Source organism: Lissotriton vulgaris, chromosome 7, assembly GCF_964263255.1.
Source record: "Lissotriton vulgaris chromosome 7, aLisVul1.2, whole genome shotgun sequence".
Classification (NCBI taxonomy): Eukaryota; Metazoa; Chordata; class Amphibia; order Caudata; family Salamandridae; genus Lissotriton; species Lissotriton vulgaris.
This window is the reverse complement of record NC_141695.1, coordinates 865,959,551-865,982,919: the sequence shown is the minus strand read 5'-3', so window position 1 is coordinate 865,982,919 and position 23,369 is coordinate 865,959,551. Positions and strand designations below refer to the sequence as shown.

Below are 23,369 nucleotides of genomic sequence, written 5' to 3'. Positions count from 1 at the left end.
AGGGTGCACATCTGCGCCGAAAACCCTTCATGCAGAAACTTCCCGCTGCCAACGCTCCTGCCATGACAGAGAGAGAGGGTTTCTGCGACAGCTCTCCCCAGATACAGATGTACTCGAAGGGTGCATGTTAGGTATCCTCAGATTTCAACTGCACTGAAATACATACATAAGTGCTACGACACAGATGGCATTATTGTGCAAACAAAAAGTTGTTAATCTGCACCTACGGATTTTGCCAAATAACACTTTCCTGAAGTACCATGCAAAATACACTGCTCGCAGGTAATCCCATCGCGAAAGGGATTTATGCTGCCACTGACAAGAGTAAATGACTATTTCAAGAGTGAGAAGGGGTGAGAGGATTTAGAAAAAAAATACTGTTGAACTCTCCACTTCGTTCTTAAACTTTCCAGTGTAACCTTGTCTCGCCCTCGTCTCCCCCCTCCCCCCCCTCCCCGCTTAGTGGGATTTAATCTCCAGCAATATTACATCACTGTGGCATCTTAATATTAGCGAGTAAAAGAAATCACATTTATACGGCATCCTTTTGTGATAACCTTTTACTCATAAATCCTCAAATTCGCGCATGTAATTCGGATTCTATGTACAGTTAGTTGTCTGTTTATTATCCCTAGTTTTGGTAAGTTTCAGAGTGTATCTATCTATCTATCTAGCTATCTATCTAGCAGCCTCACTCTATCTATCTATCTATCTATCTATCTATCTATCTCCCTCTATCTATCTATCGCCCTCGCTCTATCTATCCATCTATCTATCTATCTATCTATCTATCTATCTATCTATCTATCTATCTATCTATCTATCTATCTATCCATCGCCCTCACTCTATCTATCGCCCTCCCTCTATCTATCGCCCTCCCTCTATCTATCTATCTATCTATCTATCTATCTATCTATCTATCTATCGCATCACCACAGCATCAATCTGTGCAACCATTCAACAACAACTGGTTCAAAAATGTTCTCTCGATGTTTCAAGCTTTATTACAAATGTTAAAAAAAGATGTTAATATTTCACTTCTGTTCTTGGATTTTCGTCACAATAAAATACACTGAGCATAATCTTCACAAAAGTTATTTTTTTGCTGGCATTGTTGCTTGGGTGGTGCACGTCTACAGCCCAGAGTAGGAAGTATGTGTAAAGTTCGATATGCAGTGTATGTTGTCAGGATAACATATTTAGGCAGAACGGAGCAAGCGACTTGGGGTGCTTCACGCCGCCTCGAAGCCATGAGCATCTGTTTATTGTGCTTGGGGTGCCATTTGCGTGCCCGCATGCAGACTGCACGGTGCCCAGATGTGATATTCCTGTCTAAAGGCTTGTAGTGTCATCCGTGCAGAGCGTGGGCGGTGGCTGTGTGCACGATCACAAAGAGGTGCTCTGAGGGCATGCAGCAAAGGCCTTAGTATGGCGTGTCTAGTTTCTATCATGCAGGCAGCGTGGTGCCCAGCTTTTTGTGTAATGCAGGTCTGCAGCCAAAAATAGGAGCATGCCAGAGAGGAGTGTGTGTGGTGTTTTTTTTATAAGGTGTTTGCTACCCAGGCTGGGGTAACGCACAGGTTACTGTGTACAAGGATTGACACCACCCCAGACAACCACTCCCATAGCCCCACTCCCGTAACCTTCTTCCGTCACCTCCCTCGGGATGTTCCGAAGGGAGCCCTTAACACCCCACCAGGGTCCCGCCGACTCGCCCACAGTGATGATTTCAGGGACTGGCGACTGACGGGATAGAAGGACACCTATATGATGAAAGCTACCAAATGCGGCCTGTCAACCGGTTTTATATAGCACCAAATACCGTACTGGAGTAGTTCTATGCATTAAAAATAGCATATGTTAAAATCGGCTAATTTACGTGCTTTACAAACAGCTGAAAGGATAAATGAGAGTGTTTACTATGTGCATATGGACCACCGCGGCATTCCTGTATATTCGCCAGGCCCTTGCATGCAGTCCAGCATGGGTTCAAATGCCCCCCCACCCCAAGGCTCAAGATGGAAGTTGCCGAGCGAATCCAGTCACCCGCTGCCACACAGGAATGCTACAAATTGGCAATCAAGGTGAATGCCTGAGACAATCAATGTCTCTGCTCAGAAGTATCCATAAAACACGGCTGTGACGAAATGTGTTCCGAGAAGACATGCCGGTTTCTCAACAATGCGCCGGAGCAGTCAGTAACTGGCCAAGAGAGGACTGCAGCCTAAAATCGCGGAGCAGGCCTCGGTGATAGTAAATGTGTGTTTTCGTGCTTCTAAACATGGGTTGTTTTTTCTTACCACCATTGTTTTCAGTGTATTTGTGTCTAGATTTTGGTGGACGTCAGTAAATGCATGCAGATAAATATTATAGTTGTGTGTGCGTGTAGATACATGTATGATTATTTATATATAATTTATAGCATGGATGGAAGAATGTTAAATGTATATGCAGCTTATGTGTAACTTATATTTATGTATACATTTTGTTTATAATATAGACATGAGGGAGCCTGCATCTAACTTTTAAGCCGGGTCTCAAGGGGGTTAGTGCAGTGTTGATTCCACTAGAGGAATTTGTCCTCACCTCGGGTGCAAATCTTGGCGAGTCAGCAGACAGTGTTTGTTGCTTTACATATTCTGTTACCGCATTTTTCATTTTGCACTATACTGCGCTTCAAACATCGCTGTTAACCAAATTTCACTTTGTCAATGTATGTTGGTTTTTGTAAAACCTTATTGTTTGGGACTAACAGTTACCTTAACCCCTTTCCATGGCGCCCCACCGAGAACAATGCTCTTTTCATCCGGTTATAGCAGTCGTGTAAGGCTAAATGAGAAGAGTTAATATAACACACAGGATAATGTGCTGCATGGCTAAATACTTTAAAGTTTCCTAAAGGCGAGACCGTTGCATTGCAAATGCTTGTTTGTTAGAAACTTTTACCTGCCTTGAGGTTCTGTGAATTCTGAACCCGTTTCATAAAGGTCATGGTTTCGTTACGAAGTTGATAGTAGCGAACTGTTACTAGTGAGTACGGCAAGTACGAGTGTTTTCGCCATGTTAGACCGATGGATTCACTACGTATTTAGGGATTTTGTTCTGAACCCTCGGGTTCCATTTTGTGTATGGCAGCCATTTTGTGGTTGCCCTCACATAGGCAGATGACTACGGCGAGCGAGTCTTTAGTACACGTATGCGTTAACTGACTTCTAGATGACCTGAGCGAACTGACCCCGTTGCCTGAAGCTAACCTTGTTAGGCCAGTTCCTTTTCCGGTACTTGATCGAGATTGAGATCAAAGAACAGGACATAGTTGAGTTTATTGCACACGCACACACCCCTTATCCTGCTTCTCATCTGTTTCTGTTCCTTCTTTTATGGCCTATTTATGGTATGGGTTGTGGTCTTTTATTATGGGTTCGTCCGGCCTATTCGAGAAAGAATGTTCGGCTTTTCCTGTGTAATTGATGGTGGGCTGGACAACTGAAGAGTGGGTTTGTCGTCATGTGATACCTTTTATAATGATGCTTATGATTGGACAAACTGTAACTAGTGGGTGTTTGTCCAGAATGTGATTTTTAGCATAAAAGACGATGTCTCGCAATACGAAAATTGAACAGTTTCTGACGAACCTACCCTTTGGGCGTGCCCCTGGCGCCGCTGGGTTCTAAAACTCGGTTCTTCAGCCTTCCATGCCCTACTCCTGTTCCCTCTTTTTTTTAACAAACCCCCAACTCCACTCTTGTTTTACTCCTTTTTATACAAACCCTTTAATATCCCTCACTTTACTTTGCTGCCACCTCCTGTGTTACTCTTTTTTCACCAACCCCTTTATTCCATTGCTTTACTCCTGTTTTTAGATCTCGCCTGCCGATGCGCTTGCACATTCGAGCTGGCGAGAGATTAAAGGGCTTATCCAGAGTTTAACCAGACTGGCGATTTTATGCAGTGCATGTGCGCTTTTAGCTCAATGCGCAAACGCAGTAAGTTAAAATGCTCGTGCACAGCATCAAGTCGTCAGCTTGGTGCCGCCAGCAGCTTTTCCCGCTCCGCCCCCTGCTGCATCAAAAGCTTTGCGCTCTGCCTCAGCCCAGCCATTCTCCTCCCCTAATTGCCCCCTGCTGCATCAAAGGCTTTTTCACGGCCGGCCGTGCTTTCAGTTTCACGGCCGCCAGGCTGTGTCTCCTTTTTTTTTTTAACTAGCAGTGGCTATTGACACATACGAATTTGGTTTCCTAGCCATTCTTTCCATTAGTTTACTTCTTGTCATCATCTGTTTGTTTTGTAGGGATTACCGTTTGCCTTCCATTTTTTTTTTTCATTTTCTTGTTGCTGTTTTATTTTGGTTTGGTGTCATGTGAGTTGCTTTGCAGAGAGCATGACGCCCAGCCCAGTTCGCCCTCCGGTTGGGTGACTTGGCAGTGTGGTGTTCGTCACGGATATGTGTTGCCCTGGACTAATGCAGCCGTTAACGTAAAACTGGAGTTTGGGAGGTGCTTGGAACACATGTGTAGGACGTTTTCATGCGTCACTGGGGAATCTAGTGAGTGTGCGCTTTCCAAAACGAACCTATTCAAAACAGACATTTAATTTGTTTGAAATCGATGACTGGGACGAATTACCTGATAACAACGTTCAGTTTCTTTCTTTTTAGCATCACAAGGCAGTCTGAGAATATAATTCTTAATCAGTGTTGCAGACTTGTGCAATTTAATGTTTTTAGGTCTTGCGGACAGACAGCTGTAGTTATTCATCAGAGATGCCATTTTACCACACAGTACAGAGAGAGTGTGCTTTTGGTTCAGCCATTTGCTGTTGCCTTTTTTATCCGCTGGTACGATAGTCATGGCAATGTAAGGAAGGCTGCATGAGTGTGACATTATTTTCCGACTGGGTGTTGTGATAGGGTTGATTTTATATGAAGATCCTTTTCCCTGTGCAACAGTTCATTCTGTACCTCTTCACAGCTCAGTGCCCTGTTGTGCAGGATGTGGCCCCTCTCTCAGCCGTTTAGCTTCTGCCTTTGGCAGTGCTTGTTGAATTGTGTCGTAAGCACAGTCCATTGCAACCGCGGAGCCCAGCCATTTGAGGTGTTATTTTTTTCATACAGGCATACAGCCAAAGGGACCTAGATGTTGCTTCACACAGTACCAAGGCCATTTCACCCCCTCATCCTCACACACCCTCACTCATCCTCACACCCTCACCCCCTCACAACCCTCTCACCCTCACACACCCTTACCCTTACCCTGACACACCCTGTCACCCCGTCACCCTCACCCTCACCCTCACCCCCCCTCGCTCACCCTCACACCCCCTCACTCACCCTCCTCACCCACCCTCACACACCCACTCACCCTCACACACTCTTACCCTCACCCTCACAAACCCTCAGTCACCTTCACACTTCCTCACCATCAGCTACCCTCACATCCTCTCACCCTCACACACCCTCTCACCCTCACACCCTCACCCCTCTCACAACCGTCACCCTCACCCACCCTCACCCTCACACCCCCTCACCCTCACAGACCCTCACACACCCTCACTCCCGCTCACCCTCACACACCCTCACCCTCACACACCCTCACCCTCACACACCCTCACCCTCACACACCCTCACCCTCACACACCCTCACCCTCACACACCCTCACCCTCACACACCCTCAGTCAAGCTCACACCCCCTAACCCTCACACCCTCACTCACCCTCACCCTCACACCCCCTCACACTAAAATATTGATTAAACTAAAATGTAAACAAACCTCTTTGGCGAAGTTAGATGTGCAGAAGCATTTCTGAACACAATTTCTAAGGCCCTCTTATTCCCCTTCATTCAAAGTGAGTGCAGGGCGCACATAGTATGGTTAAAAGGCAATACTTTTAAATGAGCATGGGGCAAGTGACCAGAGCACACTGTGGTAGCTAGAGCCAGCCAACACACTTGCCCAAATACAGTACAATACCCCAGCTCATACCTCCAGCTTCCCAGATGGAGTCATCCCAGTTCAAATCCTTAGCGTGGGTTGGCGAGGTGGCAAGAGCACAGAGCATGACCCCACCTTACCTAGAGAGTAGCCTGAGCCCACATCTTGTCACCTGGGAGCAGCAGGGGGGCACTACTACAGCTTATGTTTCCAATGTCCCAAAGGCATAGTAGGTAGTAGGACATATCAGCCAGCATGGGGTGGAAGGGGCAACATCCCGGAACATGACTTCTGCTCCCAAAGGAAGTATTCCCAGCCCTTTTGTGTTACCCTAGGGTGGGAGCTTGCCCCACCCTTTGATTCAGTGTCCAAAAGAGACATATCCAAGTCCATTTCTGTCACCCGGTAGGGGGCGTAGTGTTGGTTGCCAATGCACACTGAACCGTGTTCCATCCGTGCACTGGAGGGAGCCAATATCAAGTCCCCAGAAGTGCCTCGGGGCAGAGGGGTGTTAATGCCTGCCCACATCTCACAGGTGGCATTAGCAGACCTCATCTTCTGCCAACCCCCACTCTCTCTCAGAGAGCCACGCTTCACAAACATCTACCCGTCACCCTCAGCAGAAACACAACCCAAAGCCCGGTGCCACTTACACTGCAGGCTCGCGGGCTACGGCCATCCGAAGGGGTCGAGGCCGCCGAAGTAGGGGCTGAGCCGGACCTTGAGCAGCATGCAGGCGCCCGGGTAAAAGAGGCAGAGGAGATCGCCTGCTACTCAGGCCAGCAGTTATCATTAGTGCAGCAGGTATAGTTGCTTGAGGTCAAAGAGTGTGAGGGGCTCACAACACCCCAATTATGGGGAGCAGTTTTGTTTGGGTTATCTGTTTTTGTTCGATGCATTTGCTGTTTTAAGTCTCATATTGGGTGCGGTTCATAAACTATAGAAAAAGAATTCCTGAAATCATCCCATAAGCCCAGCTCCCTGCACGCAGCCATGTCCCTCCCACTCCCCCATTCCTTGCCATCAAGTTTTGGAGGGGGGCCCGACCTCAAAACATTTTGCTTAGGGGGCTCAGAGTAAAAAAGTTTGACATCCTTGTTGTGTTGTGTTTTTATATGAGCTTAAAATTAATGTTGTTAGGTGTCAGGAACGCAACAGAATTTTACATAGTTATTCCATCTAACCAAGACACTCAACATACATCAATTGCGAAGGGGCTTAAACACTTAAGTCACTAGAGATTTGAGGGATCAGAGAAATATAAATCACTGTAATAATTTCTCAAAGACTAAAAACAAAAGGAAAGGATTTGATTATACAAAATCAAATAAAAACTTCAGGGAAACGATTTTCCCAGAAAGATTTTCAGCAAGGTGTAAAATAAATGTGCTCAATGCTCAGGCAGCCGTGACACTTGAGAGTGCATATAAGAATGAGTGCACCACATTTAAAGTTACATAAATGCGGCCCATGTATTACATGTTAATTTCATTTGTATGGGTCTGTCATTATTGTCATCGGCCATTATTAATGTGGGATCATCAGGACTCTTATCAATATGAGCCCAAGTTTTGTTCCCAATAACATCTCCTTCATGTGAATATTATGGTAACAATTATGTATTTCCTGGGAAATAGGTAATCGAATCAGAAATTGTCTTCCGGTCTGTCTTTTTAATTGAACTTATTGCTCGAGTTTGTATTATATGTCTATTATTATTTTTATTTAAGTATGTTTCCACTTGTCTATTTCCCCATACCTTTTAGTAACTACTCGGTCTCATACAGATGCCACCCGTGATCTGCCAAATGATCTCTGCTCAGTTCGTCCACTCAAAGACCCTGCAAGGTGGTTGGGAACAAGGAGCATGCCCTGTTACTACAGCCACCTCCAGAGAAGCAAAGCATTCTGCCAAACGATCCAGGAATCCCACTTCGCCTGTTTCGCCTCCCCTTGATGGACAGTAGGAAGGTCTTAAGGGCCAGACAAATGGCCCATCATTCCAGCAGGCTGATGTTGGCCTCACTGGAGACTGGAGTCCTGTAATCTCTACCTCCTTCAAGTGAACTCCCCAACCCATCAGTGATGATGCCTATCAGACACCTGGATGGTGTCTGATAGGCAGCCTTGATGCTTGGCCCACTCAGATTTTGGGTTCCACTGAAGAGCTTGCATATGCGAGCTGGTGTACTTGACAAAGGAGATGCCCACGGCTCAGAGGCCAAAAGGTTTTGAAGCCTCCATCACTTGGATCCAGAAGAAAGCCTGAAACCTCAGGATCATCGCCTGAATGTCCAGGACTTGTTAATGCAGAGGAAATGCTATGACCTTCAGAATGTCCATAATCACCTCAATGAATGGAAGCCTCTGTGATGGAATTAGGTGGGACTTCAGCTTATTTATAGGAAATCAAATAGATCTTGGGATTTCCACTGTCGTCTGGCAGCGGACCATGACTGACTGCAGAGAGCCAGCGTTCAGCACCCAGATATCGAGATATGGGAATATGGGGACTCCTGACCTCCGAAGATGGGTTGTGACCACCATCATCACCTTGTGAATGCCCGAGAGTCCGTGGTGAGGCCAAATGGGTGCACAGCAAGCTTAAAATGTTCCTCGCTCACCTTAAACCACAGCTAACCCTTGTGAAAGTGCAGGATGGGTGTGTGAAAATATGTAGCCTGCAAGTTCAAAGACACCATCCAGTCTCCTGAGTCCGGAGCAGATAGAATGCAAGTCACTGGGAGCATTCTGAATTTGGATGAAAGGACGAGGCAAAGACCTCGACAGTCTTTAGATGGAGAATAGCTAAGTGATGGTGGGTATCTCACCTGAGATAATGTGGAGTTGCGGTTCATCAGGCATTTATAACATCCATGGTTTTCATGCCAATAAATTCAAGTGCATCTGATGACACTCTTACGTTGATGGAAGTGATAAATTCAACAGTTCTGCACAGCTATCTGGATACAGCACTCGAAGGTCCTAAATAAGTATGAGACCCCGCCCGTCCTTTTTTAACATGAAGGAATAGCAAGGAAAACCGCCCCTGTCTTTTCTGGGAGTTTGATGTTGAGTGACAAGTGTACCTCCTGTAGCAGGATGGACAGATGCACTGGTGAAATTTGTTCTGGTGTGGCAATATGGTGTCAGGAGGAGAGGAAAATAATAGTGTGTTTGAACAATTACCAAAACTCATCAGTCAACTATGATGTATCGCCAACCCAGGAGGAAGTCCTGCCAAGGGCACACTAAGTATGTTGGCCACTGTAGCAGGGAAAACGGTTCCTGTACTACTGCTCAATTGACTCTTGCTACAGGAAAATCTTGTTTGGGCTATCAGACCTGTGGCATGATCAGGTGGCCATTTGCAAAACATCACTTCATGAACACAACAGTTTGCTGCATGGCTTTATCCTAAGTCTCGGATGCATGGACTTTTGTTGTGTGAGACCTAGTATGCCATTGGATAACGTATTTATGGATCAGTGATATTTAGCCCTGATCAAGTTCAAGCAACCAATTTGAAAGAAACGCGTTGGCTGGATGATGCTCTTTAGTATTTAAATAAAATTGATAACAAAAGTGGATATTTTGCCGGACTCATTAACTTGACGGTAGTGAATATACTACTGCCATATGTGCACCATTCCATTATTCTCTTAGCAGGGTAAAAGGAGTTGAAATCCTGGTGCCCCTGCTGGCCTGCCAACTTGGGCACCGAAAGCACTGGGCTGTCTGCTCCATCACTGGATGGGAAGGCTGCCTCAGCCTATATGCAGAGCCATCTAGAATAACCCCTAATTTCCAGAACTGGTGTGGAAATGTTTGACAAGCGTCTACAGCCCCATGGAACACACTGTTAACAGAGTCGGCAGTATCCAAACTAGCTCGAATAACTTACTTGACAGCACACTCTGCCATCACGTATCATCTGAACCTGTGAGGCCCTAAGATCCTCCGAGTCTGCCGGTAAGATCTTGCTGGCCGAGCAACAAAGGGCATGTGTGTATCAGCTCAATAGACAGACTGCATTAAAAGTTCAAATTGCCAAGCTTGTAGAGAAAACATAGGTTATAAAAAGGAATCAATCATTTTGGAATCCCTGCCCAGAGGATTGGTCGGAAATTAGTTAGGGTGTACCTTACTTGCCAATGCCTGTACAATGAGACTATCTGGAGTGGGCTGGGAGGTAAGAAAATCTGACTTACCAGGAAAGGGTCTATGTCATATGGCCGCCTTCCTGCTAACAGACAGGTAAGAACATGGCATCAGAAAATCTGTGAGGGCATCTTTAAATGGGAGCAAGGTCTCAGATGTTGCATAACAAGGCTGTAGAATTTTTGTCAAAATGTGTGGTTTAATCTAAATGGAGGGCAGCTGTAATTCTAGTACCTTTGTTGCCCTTCAAACCCCCACTGCAAAAGAAGCACTTTCTTCCACTGGAGGTGTATGTGGTGAGTCAAGCTATGTCTCAGGGGATGTATTGTGCACACCAGCATTTTGAAGGAAAAGGTACAAGGCATTAGCAGTGTAATGAAGAAGCAGCAATTCATTTCCCTCACCGTCATCATCAATAACTATGGTGCACCCTGCTCTGGCACAGGGTCAGAATCAGAGCTAAAAATATAATTGTGTCTCTGCTGAAAGATGTGATGTGGTTGAGGGACAGGTTAAGAATCAGGGTGCATGAAAGGTTGCACATTTGTAATCCCACAGCACAACATTGATTGAGCTGAAAAAAAAGAAACTAAGTAGGAAATTCCACATGTTGGGGCTCATACTGGCTAAATGCAAAAATGCCATTAATTGGATGTCCCCAGTCGCTCCGACGATTGAAAAATGTATGAGAGCTATATCAGATTGAGCAAATGCAGAGGAATGTCATATGCGTAAAACATGTAGGGACAACAAACTTGCCAATGACTGCAGGCTTGGGCGCCAATGCTCTCCGAACTGTTAGACACCCCAGATGCACTAAGCCCCTGAGGCAGATTGTGAAATAGGGTAGGGGAACATACATGTATCAACAGAAGGGCGAACTAATGAAAGCTACAACGGTTATAAATGTTATGTTGAATGTATGTTCAATCTGCCCTTATGCCCTGCAATGTATGATTTTTGATAATACACAAGGAAAGGGGAATAAGGATTTGGGATAAGGTAGAAGGGTCTCAAAAGTCTTTATAATTTGGTACGTCACCCTGTAATGTTTTGTCAGTTTGTCATTATTGATTTCTTTTATTGTACAAATGCCAATAAAAACCTATACATTAAAAAAAAGGATTGGTTGCGCTGGAGATGACATCGTTCGGCATCCAACATGAGTGTCGGCACCGGATTATCCACTGGTGGCATTGGCACTGGTGTCGGAGTGGCAATAACCAACATGGGTCTTGGTACTGGGGTGGAAGTCTGTACCGGAATTAGTACGGACCCAGTAACGGCACCAGGGAGGGACCCATTGGAGTCAACCCAACTGGAGGCCCTGGCAGTTCCAAGGGACACAGAAGCACACTGAAAATTTGCAGATGACCTCTTTGAAAGCGTCATTCTGCTGTAAGATTAATGACGGTTAAGAAACTTGGGGTACACAACGGTGCAGTGCACCTCACTGAATGGTAAACACTGAATATGTTCCATGCCTCTATGCCTGTGTGACTTGCCTATTCTCTTAGCTACTATGTCTCACTATATCTTTTTACACAAATGTGAAACCACACTGATATGTATACCCTATGTATGTGACAAGCCTCTCCACTTAAATATCATGTCTTGAACCTATTGTTTCACAACGATAACCCTACACCCCTTAGGTGTTATGCCTCATATATTTGGCATGCACACATGGCTAATCAATTTCAAGCAAATATGTCCAGTAACTTCATTGCATGCACAAAATGGAGCTACAACCTCGATTTTCATTTAGTGAGTAAGCAGCGCAAACATTACTACAGAGCTAGGGGTCGACTTACAATGTTGTTACCGCACTTATGATGTTACAAATTTCCACAGGTGTCATAGCCCATAACCTCAAGATAGTCTCACTGAACGTTAAGGGCCTAAACCACCCTGTTAAATGGAGGAAGATACTTGAGTTCCTTCACAAACAAAGGGGTGATATCGTCCTACTCCATGAGATGAAAATCAACTCAAAACAATTTAATTCACTTAGAAATAAATCTTACAACGACGTTGCTGCCTCAGACGCAATAGGAAAGAAAAATGGTGTCCTGACTCTAATAGCAAATAAATCAAACCGACTTGGTGGCAAGCACATCTGACACTAAAGGGAGGTGGATTACAACAAAATTGTCAAAAGACAATACGGAATTTTACATTACTACAGGGACGAGTTTGGATTCTGGGATGATTTAAGCAAACAAATTGACACCATCCCAGACACTTACTATGCACATACTAGCGGGCGATTTTAATCTCACCTTGGACCCTGCATTAGACATGGATTCACGCTGCCCTTTTCGCACCAACAACTCTCACACAGCCCTTATTAATCTCTGCACACGTTTCAATGTGATGGGCACTTGGAGACTACAAAATCCCACAGCAAGGGAATATACCTTCTATTTGTCCCCACATAACTCCTACTCACGCATTGACTACCTACTTATTTCCCGCAATGTCACAGCAAGAATCGAAGAAACCTCGATTGAACCAAGAGTGATCTCAGACCACTCATGCGTCAGCTTATCTATATCTGACCGAAGCCTTTTAGAAAACAACCTCTCTGGAGGCTTAAAAATGAAGTTTTAGAAAAAGATTCCCACAGACAAACCATTGAGAGCGCGATACAGAATTACCTTATGGTTAACAAAAAGGGGGACACATCGGACCTCACACGATGGGAGGCTTTGAAGAGCACCATCAGAGGAGGGATCATTAAAATTAGAAACACTATGAACAGGGACTCCATTAACACTCTTGAGAAACTAGAAAAAGAGATTGCTATGTTAGAAGGGAAACATGTAATATCAAGAAACACCTCAGTCCTGAACAAAGTAGTGAAAAAGAAATACGAGTATAATAAAATACTTAGTGACAGAGCAGTGATATGGATAAGTAAACAAAAAAGCATCAAGCTTTGTGAGGCCAACAATGCAGGAAAGAGCTTAGCTTTATACCTAAAGTTTAAACTACAGAAGAATACGATTAAGAACCTAGTAGACCAATAAGGTTTAGCTCATTCTGACCCTGACAAGATTGCAGAAGTTTTTAAGGATTTTTTTAGCACTCTGTATAGCAAGAACCAGGATTTGGACAGCACTGAAACACAAGATGATCTAAACAAATGCACACTTCCTGCCCTCTCAGATCGAGAAAAAACTGAAATCAGTAGTCCAATCACCACCTGTGAAATTGAAAGCTCAATTAAGTCTCTCAAAATTGGGAAGGCTCCGGGTCCCAACGGGTTTAATGCCAAGTTTTATAAATGCTTCTCCTCGACACTAACTCACTTTAGCCTGTAAGTTTGTACTATGTAAGTGGAAAAACTCCAAAGGAGTTTCTTTTAGATTGTGGCAGGAATGGCTTTCTTTCCTTAGAGGAGCAGATAAGGTCGCACTTCATACCTCTCCATGGCGTAAATCACATAGGAAATTGTGGAAGAACCTTGATGCCTCATCCTTCTCATATGTTCCCCCGTGAAAATCAACATACGTCCACAGACTGTAATGAGTATTGTATGCTACATTTGTGGGATACTCCTGTTCTGCATTGTATTTCATGCCTCCGCAACTGTGAAAAATGTACCTACTTGACACACCTGTACTACATATCGTATCGTATCTGTTTTTGAACTCTCATATGTAAACGGTGCTTGTTTGCCCAGCTATTCGTCACTGCGGGCTCACTGCGACCACCATGGCTAGGCACTCGAGTAACTTGTAGTTTCCCGTTATTTATTTATGATGTACTTCTCGTGATTTGTACTTATTTTATTAGTTATTTGTTCATTTCTTGAAACTCAATAAAAATGGTTTGAAATTTTAAAAAAAGAAACTTGGGGTACCTAAGCAAAAAATGAGAAATCAGCTCCATGGCCAGTGACTTCTATGGAGTGCAACTGATATCTTGATGTCCTCACTCCTTACATTTGGAATCAGAATAGGGGGCTGGGCTTGCATATTGCTTTGGTTTCTTTTGCTAGGCTTTGGACTTGGACTTAACTGAGGACTTTGAGCAGGAAGTGGAGCAGTAACGGCCAGTGACTACGCAAAGGCCGCATCTTCTTCTGGTATTTGGCAATATACAACTTCGCCTCTCAGTGGTATTGCAACACATCGATGTATTATGATTCAGCACTTAAAGCTTGTTAAACAAAAATGTAACCTGAAATTTTAGGAACTTTTAGGAAAGCAGAAGGCTAAGAGCCAATGTAAACATACCATATGTAGTCCTTCACATTTAAAGCAAACAGGTCAGTCAGTGCACAGCATCTTATTTCCAGTACAGAAATGTCATTGGTGACACAGAAGTAATGAGTCACTAGTAAGAACTTTGAGTTCAATACTTCTGTGCATTTCCGGCTGGATTGCTCTTAATTATTCACAATGCTGGATAGATGAGATCTTTTATAAAGCACAATGTACTGGGTAATTGTCATTAACTAGGCTTTTCTCCTAACACAGTGCTGGATTATATTATACATTCATATTATGGTACGTGAATTTTATATCGCATTGCTTTACTTAACCTTTACTCAATTTACATATTGTTCACATTTGAACAAAAAAACGTGCAATCCAAAAAGCTATTATAATAAAAGGACAGCAATATGTTGGAGGGTGAAAGGATGAGGCAGATGACCTCGACAGTCTTAAGACAGAGATTGACTATGTGAGGGTGGGTATCTCACCTGAGATAAGGTGGAGTTGCGGTTCATCAGGCCTTTGGTCTTCTTGAATCCAGGGTCTCCCTCTGCGATAACATCCATGGTTTTCTTGCCAATAAATTCAAGTGCATCCAAACCTCCACTGATGACACTCTTACCCTAAAGGAAGTGACATACGTTCAAGAAATCTGCACTGCTATCTGTACACAACACTCTCAATGTTTCTCTGGATTTGTCATACCTAGAATCGGACCCAGCGGGGAGCATTTCCCTTAAAAATCATCTCCACTCAGTGAGCTTATAAGCAAGAAGCTTTCTTTCCAGTCACAAACATATTCAGTCCTAGAAGAGAGAAAGTATGTGTCCACATTGCAATCCCCTCATCATCCAGCTAGAGATGAGATGTTGGCTCTATAACCTAGACAGCCTATTGTCTCCCTTAGTGAAAAACATCAAACTGGCTAACACTAGAGACAATTTCTGGGACCATCCATTCCCGTCCCATCATATATTTCTGTGAAAATCTTCTGACCCACCTGATGCTATAAAAGGTTCTGTATCCCTCTCACAAACTACTGTGTTGTCCAGTCGTACAGAATACAGTTTCTGTCTTCTGTGCCAGCCCCCTATAATATCTAACCCTGGTGTTGACATCTTTTGTAGCCTTGTGCCAATCCCATAATCTATTCAGTCTTATAAGTGAACAGCCATGCATTTATTCTACAGCTGGAACATTCAGTATCCCTGTCCCTACACGGTCCTGTCCTCTCTATAAAAGGTGCTGCCACTCCATCAGCCTATAGGAGACAATATCTGTATTCTTATGTCAATACCCAATAACAGGGGTGTCCAACAAAGTTAAAGGATAACTAAATCCATGCCATATTTTTAGAACATTCATACGTTTACATGCACTGAAAATATACGAAAGAAAAAGTCAAACTTCAGCCCTTAAGTACACGCCAGTCCTATTGTAGTTAATAGGTATCAGAGACCGTAACCTTTTTACCAGCTCCCTACCTCATGCAGTTCTATTTTGTTACACCCAAAGTGACAAAGGTGCTCTCCTTAATTCAAAGGTCAATGTTGTTTTAATTTTGGCTGATGTATATGTATGTGTATATATATATATATATATATATATATTACTTTCACTTCGCTCGATACCGCTCTCACAGCATCCACAGTCGAATCCAGACTGTCCAGAAAACGAATAAGGCAGACCCAAAAATTCAAGTGCAGTGATTTTAATTCAGTTTAAAAAGTGAAACCCAGCAAGCCCGCACAACGCGTTTCGCCTCTAGCCAGAGGCTTGATCACATGATACATTGCTTGAAATGGATGAGGGTATTTAAGGAGTGGAAAATACATGGAGGGCGGTACTATTCATGTTTGACCCGCCCTTTTATATATGAGATTGAGCACTTGCACATGATTTTAATGTCACCCTCCTGTGAACAAGGCGCAAGCCGAAATGCATTGGGTTAAGTTTGGAGCAAAATGAGATAAACACCTGTGCAACTTCAAACCGGGCTTGGCACTTCTCTATATATATATATATATATATATATATATATATATATATATATATATATATATATATATATATATATATAGTGTGTTTGTGTGCATGTGTGTGTGTGTTTGTATGTCTTTCATTAATGAAATTAACACTTTGACTGAAAAAAATATTCACATGGAGAGGCATGCAAATATGGAGAGAAGATAAAAATGAGTACAAATCAACTTCAGTTGTGGGAGTTTCACTCTTCAAGGCAAATTACCAATTTGTTTCCCAGGTAAGATGGAACAAGAGAAGTAAGGGGTGGTTTCTTACCTGTAACTCCAGTTCTGTAGTAGGGGGATCTCTGTTATAGTCATAATCTAGTGAATAGTCCCGCCTATGTGCGTGGACCCCGGTGGAATCAAAAATAATCTCTTAAGCTGTCTTCTGTGCAATCCTGCATAGACACTTAAAATTAATGACAATAATGCAGCCTATATCTGCAAGGCTACACTGTCCAGTACTTCAACTCGAAATGCAAAGGACATTCCACCAATATCACATTTAACACAGTCTGCTAAGTTTCACCCATAGAGAAACTTCCCCTTCACAAAATCCTTGGAATGATAGAGAGGAAGGGATGGACAGACAAGCCCCCATAGGCTGCCAATATATGTCTGGAAAAGGGATACCGTGCCTTTAAGGAACTCTCCAGAGACCCTCGGTATCCCATGATGCACAGCAAACACCTTCAGTTCTTTTTGAAGGTGTATAAAGCAAAGCCTGTAGCATACATTACAGTACCATTTTTCTCCACCGGGGAGGAGGGCGGGCGCTTATGACTATAACAGAGGTACCCCTACTACAGAACTGGAGTTCCAGGTAAGAAACTAGTCCTTCTGTAGTAGGGGATCTCTGTGTATAGTCATAATCTAGTGAATAGAATGGCAAGCCCATCCCAACAAACTAATCGGGGGTGGAGAAAAAGATAACACCACTACTGTGCAAACAGATTTCTTAACGAAGCCTGCACAACCGGAGCATCTGCTCTGGCATCAGAGTCCAGACAGTAATGCTTAGCAAAGGTATGTACCGACTTCCACGTAGCAGCCCTGCAGATCTCTGCAATGGGAACATTACGTAGCAAAGCCGTTGTAGCCGCTTTGCCCCTGGTGGAATGAGCCTTAGGCTTACCCCCTAAGGTCTTATTAGCCTTCTGGTAACATAACTGGATGAAGGACACAATACATCTAGAGATGGACTGTTTAGAGGTAGCAAGACCAGTCCTGACAGTCCCATAGATGACAAACAGTTGGTCTTACCTACGAATATCCATGGTCTTATGCAGATAGAATTTCAATACCCTTCTCACATCCAGGGAATGAAGAGACCTTTCCGCTGGAGTGGAAGGATTCTGGAAAAACGTAGGTAAAGTCATAGTCTGATTAACATGAAAATCAGAGATCACCTTAGGAAGGAACTTAGGGTGAGTACGCATCACAACCTTAGCAGCATGAAAAACAGTATAAGGTTCATGACAACATAATGCCTGAATCTCACTCACCCTTCGGGCTGATGTAATAGCCACAAGGAAAGCCGCCTTTCACGATAAGTGCTGCAGTGAAGCCTTATGAATGGGTTCAAAAGGTTCCTTCATCAATCTGGACAGCACCACATTCAACTCCCAGGAAGGCGATGGACTCCTAACAGGAGGAAACACTTTCTTCAACCCTTCCAAAAAATCCTTAATGGCAGGGACCTGGAAGAAGGAAATCTGTGAAGGACATTTCCTGTACGCAAAAACGCTGCAAGGTGAACCTTAATAGATTGAAAATTAAGGCCAGACTAAGCCAAATGCAGGAGATTTGGAAGGGCAACCTCTTCCTTGCATGTCGTCGGATTATAGTTCTTGGAAGTACACCAGATGCAGAACCTCTTCCACTTGTAGGCATAAGACGTCCTAGTGGAAGGCCGCTTAGCCTCCTTGAGAATGTTAATGCAATCCTGAGGCAGATTCAGGTGTCCATATTGCACTATCTCAGGAGCCATGCCGCCAAACTCAACGATGAGAGGTTGGGGTGCACCATCTGCCCCCCGAACTTCGTGAGAAGGTCCGTCCGAGACGGCAGTCGTAGGTGAGGCTGAAGAGACCGGTGGAGCAGATACGTAAACCACCACTGTTGGGGCCACTCCGGAGCAATGAGGATCATCCTTGCTCTGGACCGGGGCAGCTTGATGAGCACCGCCGGAATCAGGGGAATGGGCGGAAAAGTGTACAGGAAGCTGTTCGACCAGCTGATCCATAGCGCATTCCCCAGAGTCCCCGGTTGGTAATACCTGGAGGCGAAGTCTCGGCATTTTTTGTTTTCGGCAGTGGCGAACAGATCTACGTCTGGAGTGCCCCACCTCTCGAAGAAGTCTTCTAGTACCTCATCGTTCAGAACCCACTTGTGGTTTTCTTGTACATGAAAATTATGCATTAGATTTGTATTTGGTACACTTTTCTATACTCATATCATATTATATATATTTTCCTGCTGATCCCAGTGCCAGAACAGCATTATTTCTATTCACAGACTTCCCACCAATCTTAATGCATAGAATCAGTATTAGAATCCGGAAATGTACAGGTTCATTAAATTATTGTATCCACATTAGATAGCTTAAGACCGGTGACAGTACCTCTTTAGGTCCGGTTGAGGCAAGTAGCAGATTGGAAAACGTTTCAGCGTTTAAGTTACACCTTGATATTCTTTTTGATGACGTTTTTAGTATACCCTGGGTAGAAATTTAAAGTGAAGCAGCTTGTGTCTAAATCATAGCCATAGTTACTGCTTTTTCGAAGTTTTTCTGTACTATCACAGGGCCATGTGTGCAGGATGTTTTCATACAGCGCTTCATACAACGTAATTTCCAAGTGCTGTACAAAGCAGATGTCACTAATATCAAATTACATCCCACCCAACTTATATTGAGCTGTAATATCATGAAATGCTGATTTGACCTTGCAATGATTCCAAATCATGACCACCAAGCTGTGAATGTTCAACTCATCTTGTGGGAATTTGGCCTGGTATATGATGTGCACTATTCTTGTGGGCACCTTGCACCAGTCCAATAGACCCTTATTGATGGTAGGTTATAAAGTCAACCTTATAGAAAGCTATCCTAGTGGTAGCTGTGGAGAGCAGCCTTCAGGCTAAGACTTGGGAGACGAGTTAAGCAAGTTGTTTTACCATTTGTAATCTCTTGACTACCAAATGAAAGCACACCACACAAGGTATATATCAAATATATATACGTATTTATTCTAAACACAACCCCTTTGGACTCTTTATGAGGTCAAAGGTAAATGTACAATACAAGAAACGTAATTAGCATACGATAAGTTGCACATTATAAGTTTTGCCCTAGGAGCCTCACAAACCATATACTAAAATAGTTGTATAAGAACCACGTGAGGAATAGAAAGCAGGCCTAGGGCCTGGGGAATCGCTGGGGCTTCTAGGAACCACCAAGGGTTAGGATGTAGGAGGCCCACGGGAGACGCGTGCAGTGTGTAAACACAGCCGGGGCTTACCATTGACTTCCTATTGAGAACGAACAAGTTACAATTCTAAAGATAACGGGTACAAGGAGGTGAACTGCGATGGAACCCTTTTAGACTAGGACACTTGGAGAGTCAATACCCACTGGAGCACCGGAGTACTCGTGTTACCTTACCCAGGGAAGCCGGGTGCATAGGTGTCTTTTCGTGTCGGGTTTCGTCGTCGATTCCAATGGAGAGCTGCGAAGAAGGGCTGCAGGCGACCAGAGGAAAAGTGTCCAGGTGGATCCAAGGGTCCCACAAAGGATCTAGTTGACTGCAGTGTCTGTATCCGGATTGGACCCAACAAGCCTTGGCAAACGCAATCCATGCAAGATGTCAAGATTGGTTTCGGTGCAGACCAGCAAGATCTGGGGCGCTTCTCCTTTACAGGGAAGCTGGAGCAAGCCTGGAGCAACCAGGAAAGCAAAGCCCTGGGGGCTCACTAGCCAACAGACTAGGAACCCAGGCTGTAAGAACAGACCTGTGGTGTCAGTTTGGAAGGCTAATCAGGGGTGGCACAATACCTGCTGCAGCCCCTGGTAGGCCTAGGGTGCACCTATGCCCTGGTTACCTAGGGTACACTATACAGGGGCTCACAAGGGTGACCCAGTAACCAATCTGGAATGTACTGAAAGTACATGGTATCAATTTAGAGAGAGAACAGCTAGGACTTTTTGCAGAGAATCACAGCAAAAAGTGGGGGTAACCATAGGAAGCAGACCCGACCTACACACCTAACCATCAATGTTAACTTTTTCTAGCAGATGTATCATGTAAGCACTTGAATTTTCATTTCAGATTATGTACATAGATACGCATTGCATATGTCCTTTATCCAAATATTTTTTGTTTGGCAAGTAGGTCACGGTAAGCCCTGAGGCTAATAGTTAACTCTACTGCTATGTGCCTCATCGGCCACAGTCGACCTCAATAGTGAGACATGAACTTCAGTAGACAGGTTTTGGCTGGACACAGAGTTTCACATAGGCAAGGTTTATTTGTGCTATTGTGTGTGGAAGATACCAGTATTGGGCAGACTATGCCAGAACTACCAAATAATATTTATGCGGGTATGATATGGAAAAATCATGATCTTCAAAGGGAAGAAATATTATTTCTCATCCTAATCTGACTTGTTTACTAGCACAGATCAGCCCATTTAATGCTGTGCTTAATGTACTATGGTATTCCTGAGTCAGCAAAATGAGTATGTTTGTAAATATGTACAGGAGTTGAGGGAGGATGATAATTTTAATTAACAATATCCTGCCTGCTATGGATAGGAGAAGGCAGACCCACCACTCAATTTGGGTATTCATTTCAGAACCATAATTTAGTCCTATAATAGCTTATTTTTATGAATACATATCTGAATGAGTCATTACTCCAATGCAAAGCACATTCTATTTCTAATGGTCTGTGCATGGCACTATTTGTTAGATCTCACATTTATTTTAGTTTTATTTTCAAATATAGTTCAGATTTTAGAATTTCACCCAACAATGATGTGTGGTACACCTATGGGTTTTATGTTTTCTTTATAAGAACTAGTAGGCCATCATCAGTGTAGATTGACACTTTCAGCCTCCTTTTGGTAAAAATCAATTCCCTCTGTTAGTGGTGTCCTCGGTTCGATGTTTCCATTGCAATGGAGAAGAATAAAAGTGAAAGCGAGCGGACCAGCATGGTGTCTCTGGTTAAATTTAGTGATGGCAACAATTGATTATTCATTTTAACACCTGCATTTGGAAATAGTAATTTGAGCTAGTGTGTACCAAGACCTAATCTATTCAGCAGCATATTTAGAAAAGGCAATTCGAGAGAATTGAATGCCTTGTTTGCATCAAAAGAGACTCCGATCGCCAGAAGATCAGGATCTCTCTGATATATAAGGGTTTTGACAATGTTATGATTAACACTTCCCTAGAGGTTTCAGGTGGAGTGCCATTCCGAAGCACATCATTATATATTGCTAGTAAGTTCAGATTCAACAAGCCTTTATATGTTTTGTAAAACTCAGCTGTGAGTCTAGACGACTTTCTGTTTGCCAAACTATAGCACCTTGAATTTTTTCTTCAATGAGGGGATCATTTAATATTTCTCTGAGTGTACCCTCCTCCCAGGCCATGGTTAGGTAACCTACATTTAGAGATCCAATCAGTCGTATTCGTAGATTTGGAGGTGTATAGTTGCCTATAGTAATGAGTTAACAATTCTAAAATTTCTCTTGTGGTGTGTATACACTTTCCCCCTTTTGTATGGTTTATAAATGTTATTATACATTTTTGGAGCGCTTGCTAAGTAATAATGCAGGCATTCTGCTGGACGATTCTCCATCCCTATATCTTGAGCCTAGAGGCTTTAGAATGGCATGATGGACGGTGATGGATTGCAGCTTTCTCTCTCCTTTGATAAATTATCTTCTGGCTTCTTGAACTTATATTGTAAAGTCTGTAAACTAGGAAATCTTGGAGCCTTCATACCTTATTTCTCCTTTATCAAGTGCTAGTTTTAAGGCAATGTCCCTGCCCCGATAATTTAACAGTTGAGCTGTTATTAGTGTCAAGGCTGCCCCAGGGTTTGGGTTTAGGGTCAGGGCACTGTGTGCTCTCTCAACAGTGAACACCGTGGAGAATTTATTTCTGCTGAATATTTCTAGGAGGGAGTTTCAACAAAATGTTTCATATTTCAAGTATTAATGCACTCAGCAATCCCTGTGAGGAGTATATTTTTGCATGCTGAACGTGCTTCAAGGTCTTCCTTTTTGACTCGTATGTTTTCAAGCATTTTCTCGGTTTAGACGGACTTTTCACTCAAAGTTGTTATATCATCCTCTGTATGTGATATTCTTCTTTCCACTATATCAACCCTATTTATTGGTCTGCACGGTGTTCTGTTATTCTATCTATATGTGATGAGAGAGCATCAATTTTGTCTTCAATGGAGTGTAAGCCATGCTTCATATCCTGCAAGATATTTTTTTAAATCTTGTTAAATTGATGCATTTGCCTAATTTTCTTTTATGTACGAGTATTTCTTTATGTAAGAGTACTTGATAACTCTGTGCCACCCGACTTGCTCAACTATTATTAAAATTTAGCTTCAACTGCTTGTTATTTGTTATACCTAGCTTCACACCTTTCAGATGTGAGATTGTAGTATATGCTTCCTAGAGTGGATTTAATTACAATAGCATATGTTTCAGTTGCAACTGGTCAGCACACCTTACTAGGATTCTTGCATCATATTCCGTGGATGCATGCAGTCTCTAACAAGGGTCTCTCTTCTAGGTCATGTTCGCCAGAATGTAGGGTATCAACACTCAGGGAGCCCGTTATTAGTGTCCACTCGCCAGCCATGTATGAATTCCCAGTGGTACTTTCATTAAGCTGTTGGGGGTGGGGGAGGTAAGGTGAAGACTCCTCTCTTATGGGTTATTTTGTGCTTCAGTACTAGGGCCTCATCAATTCCCAGGTCTTAGAATGGAAGCAGA

General features: G+C 43.4%; 1 protein-coding gene across 2 annotated transcripts in view; it reads right to left on the bottom strand.

Annotated features, from left to right (window-relative positions):
• Nucleotides 1–23,369, bottom strand: part of FAM114A2 (family with sequence similarity 114 member A2) — a 219,970-nt gene that overhangs the window by 102,797 nt on the left and 93,804 nt on the right. For both annotated transcript variants that reach the window (XM_086931257.1, XM_086931256.1), the window contains exon 7: nucleotides 14,808–14,942. In XM_086931257.1, the coding sequence (XP_086787383.1) occupies nucleotides 14,808–14,942 (135 nt within the window). The remainder of the gene's footprint in view (nucleotides 1–14,807; nucleotides 14,943–23,369) is intronic.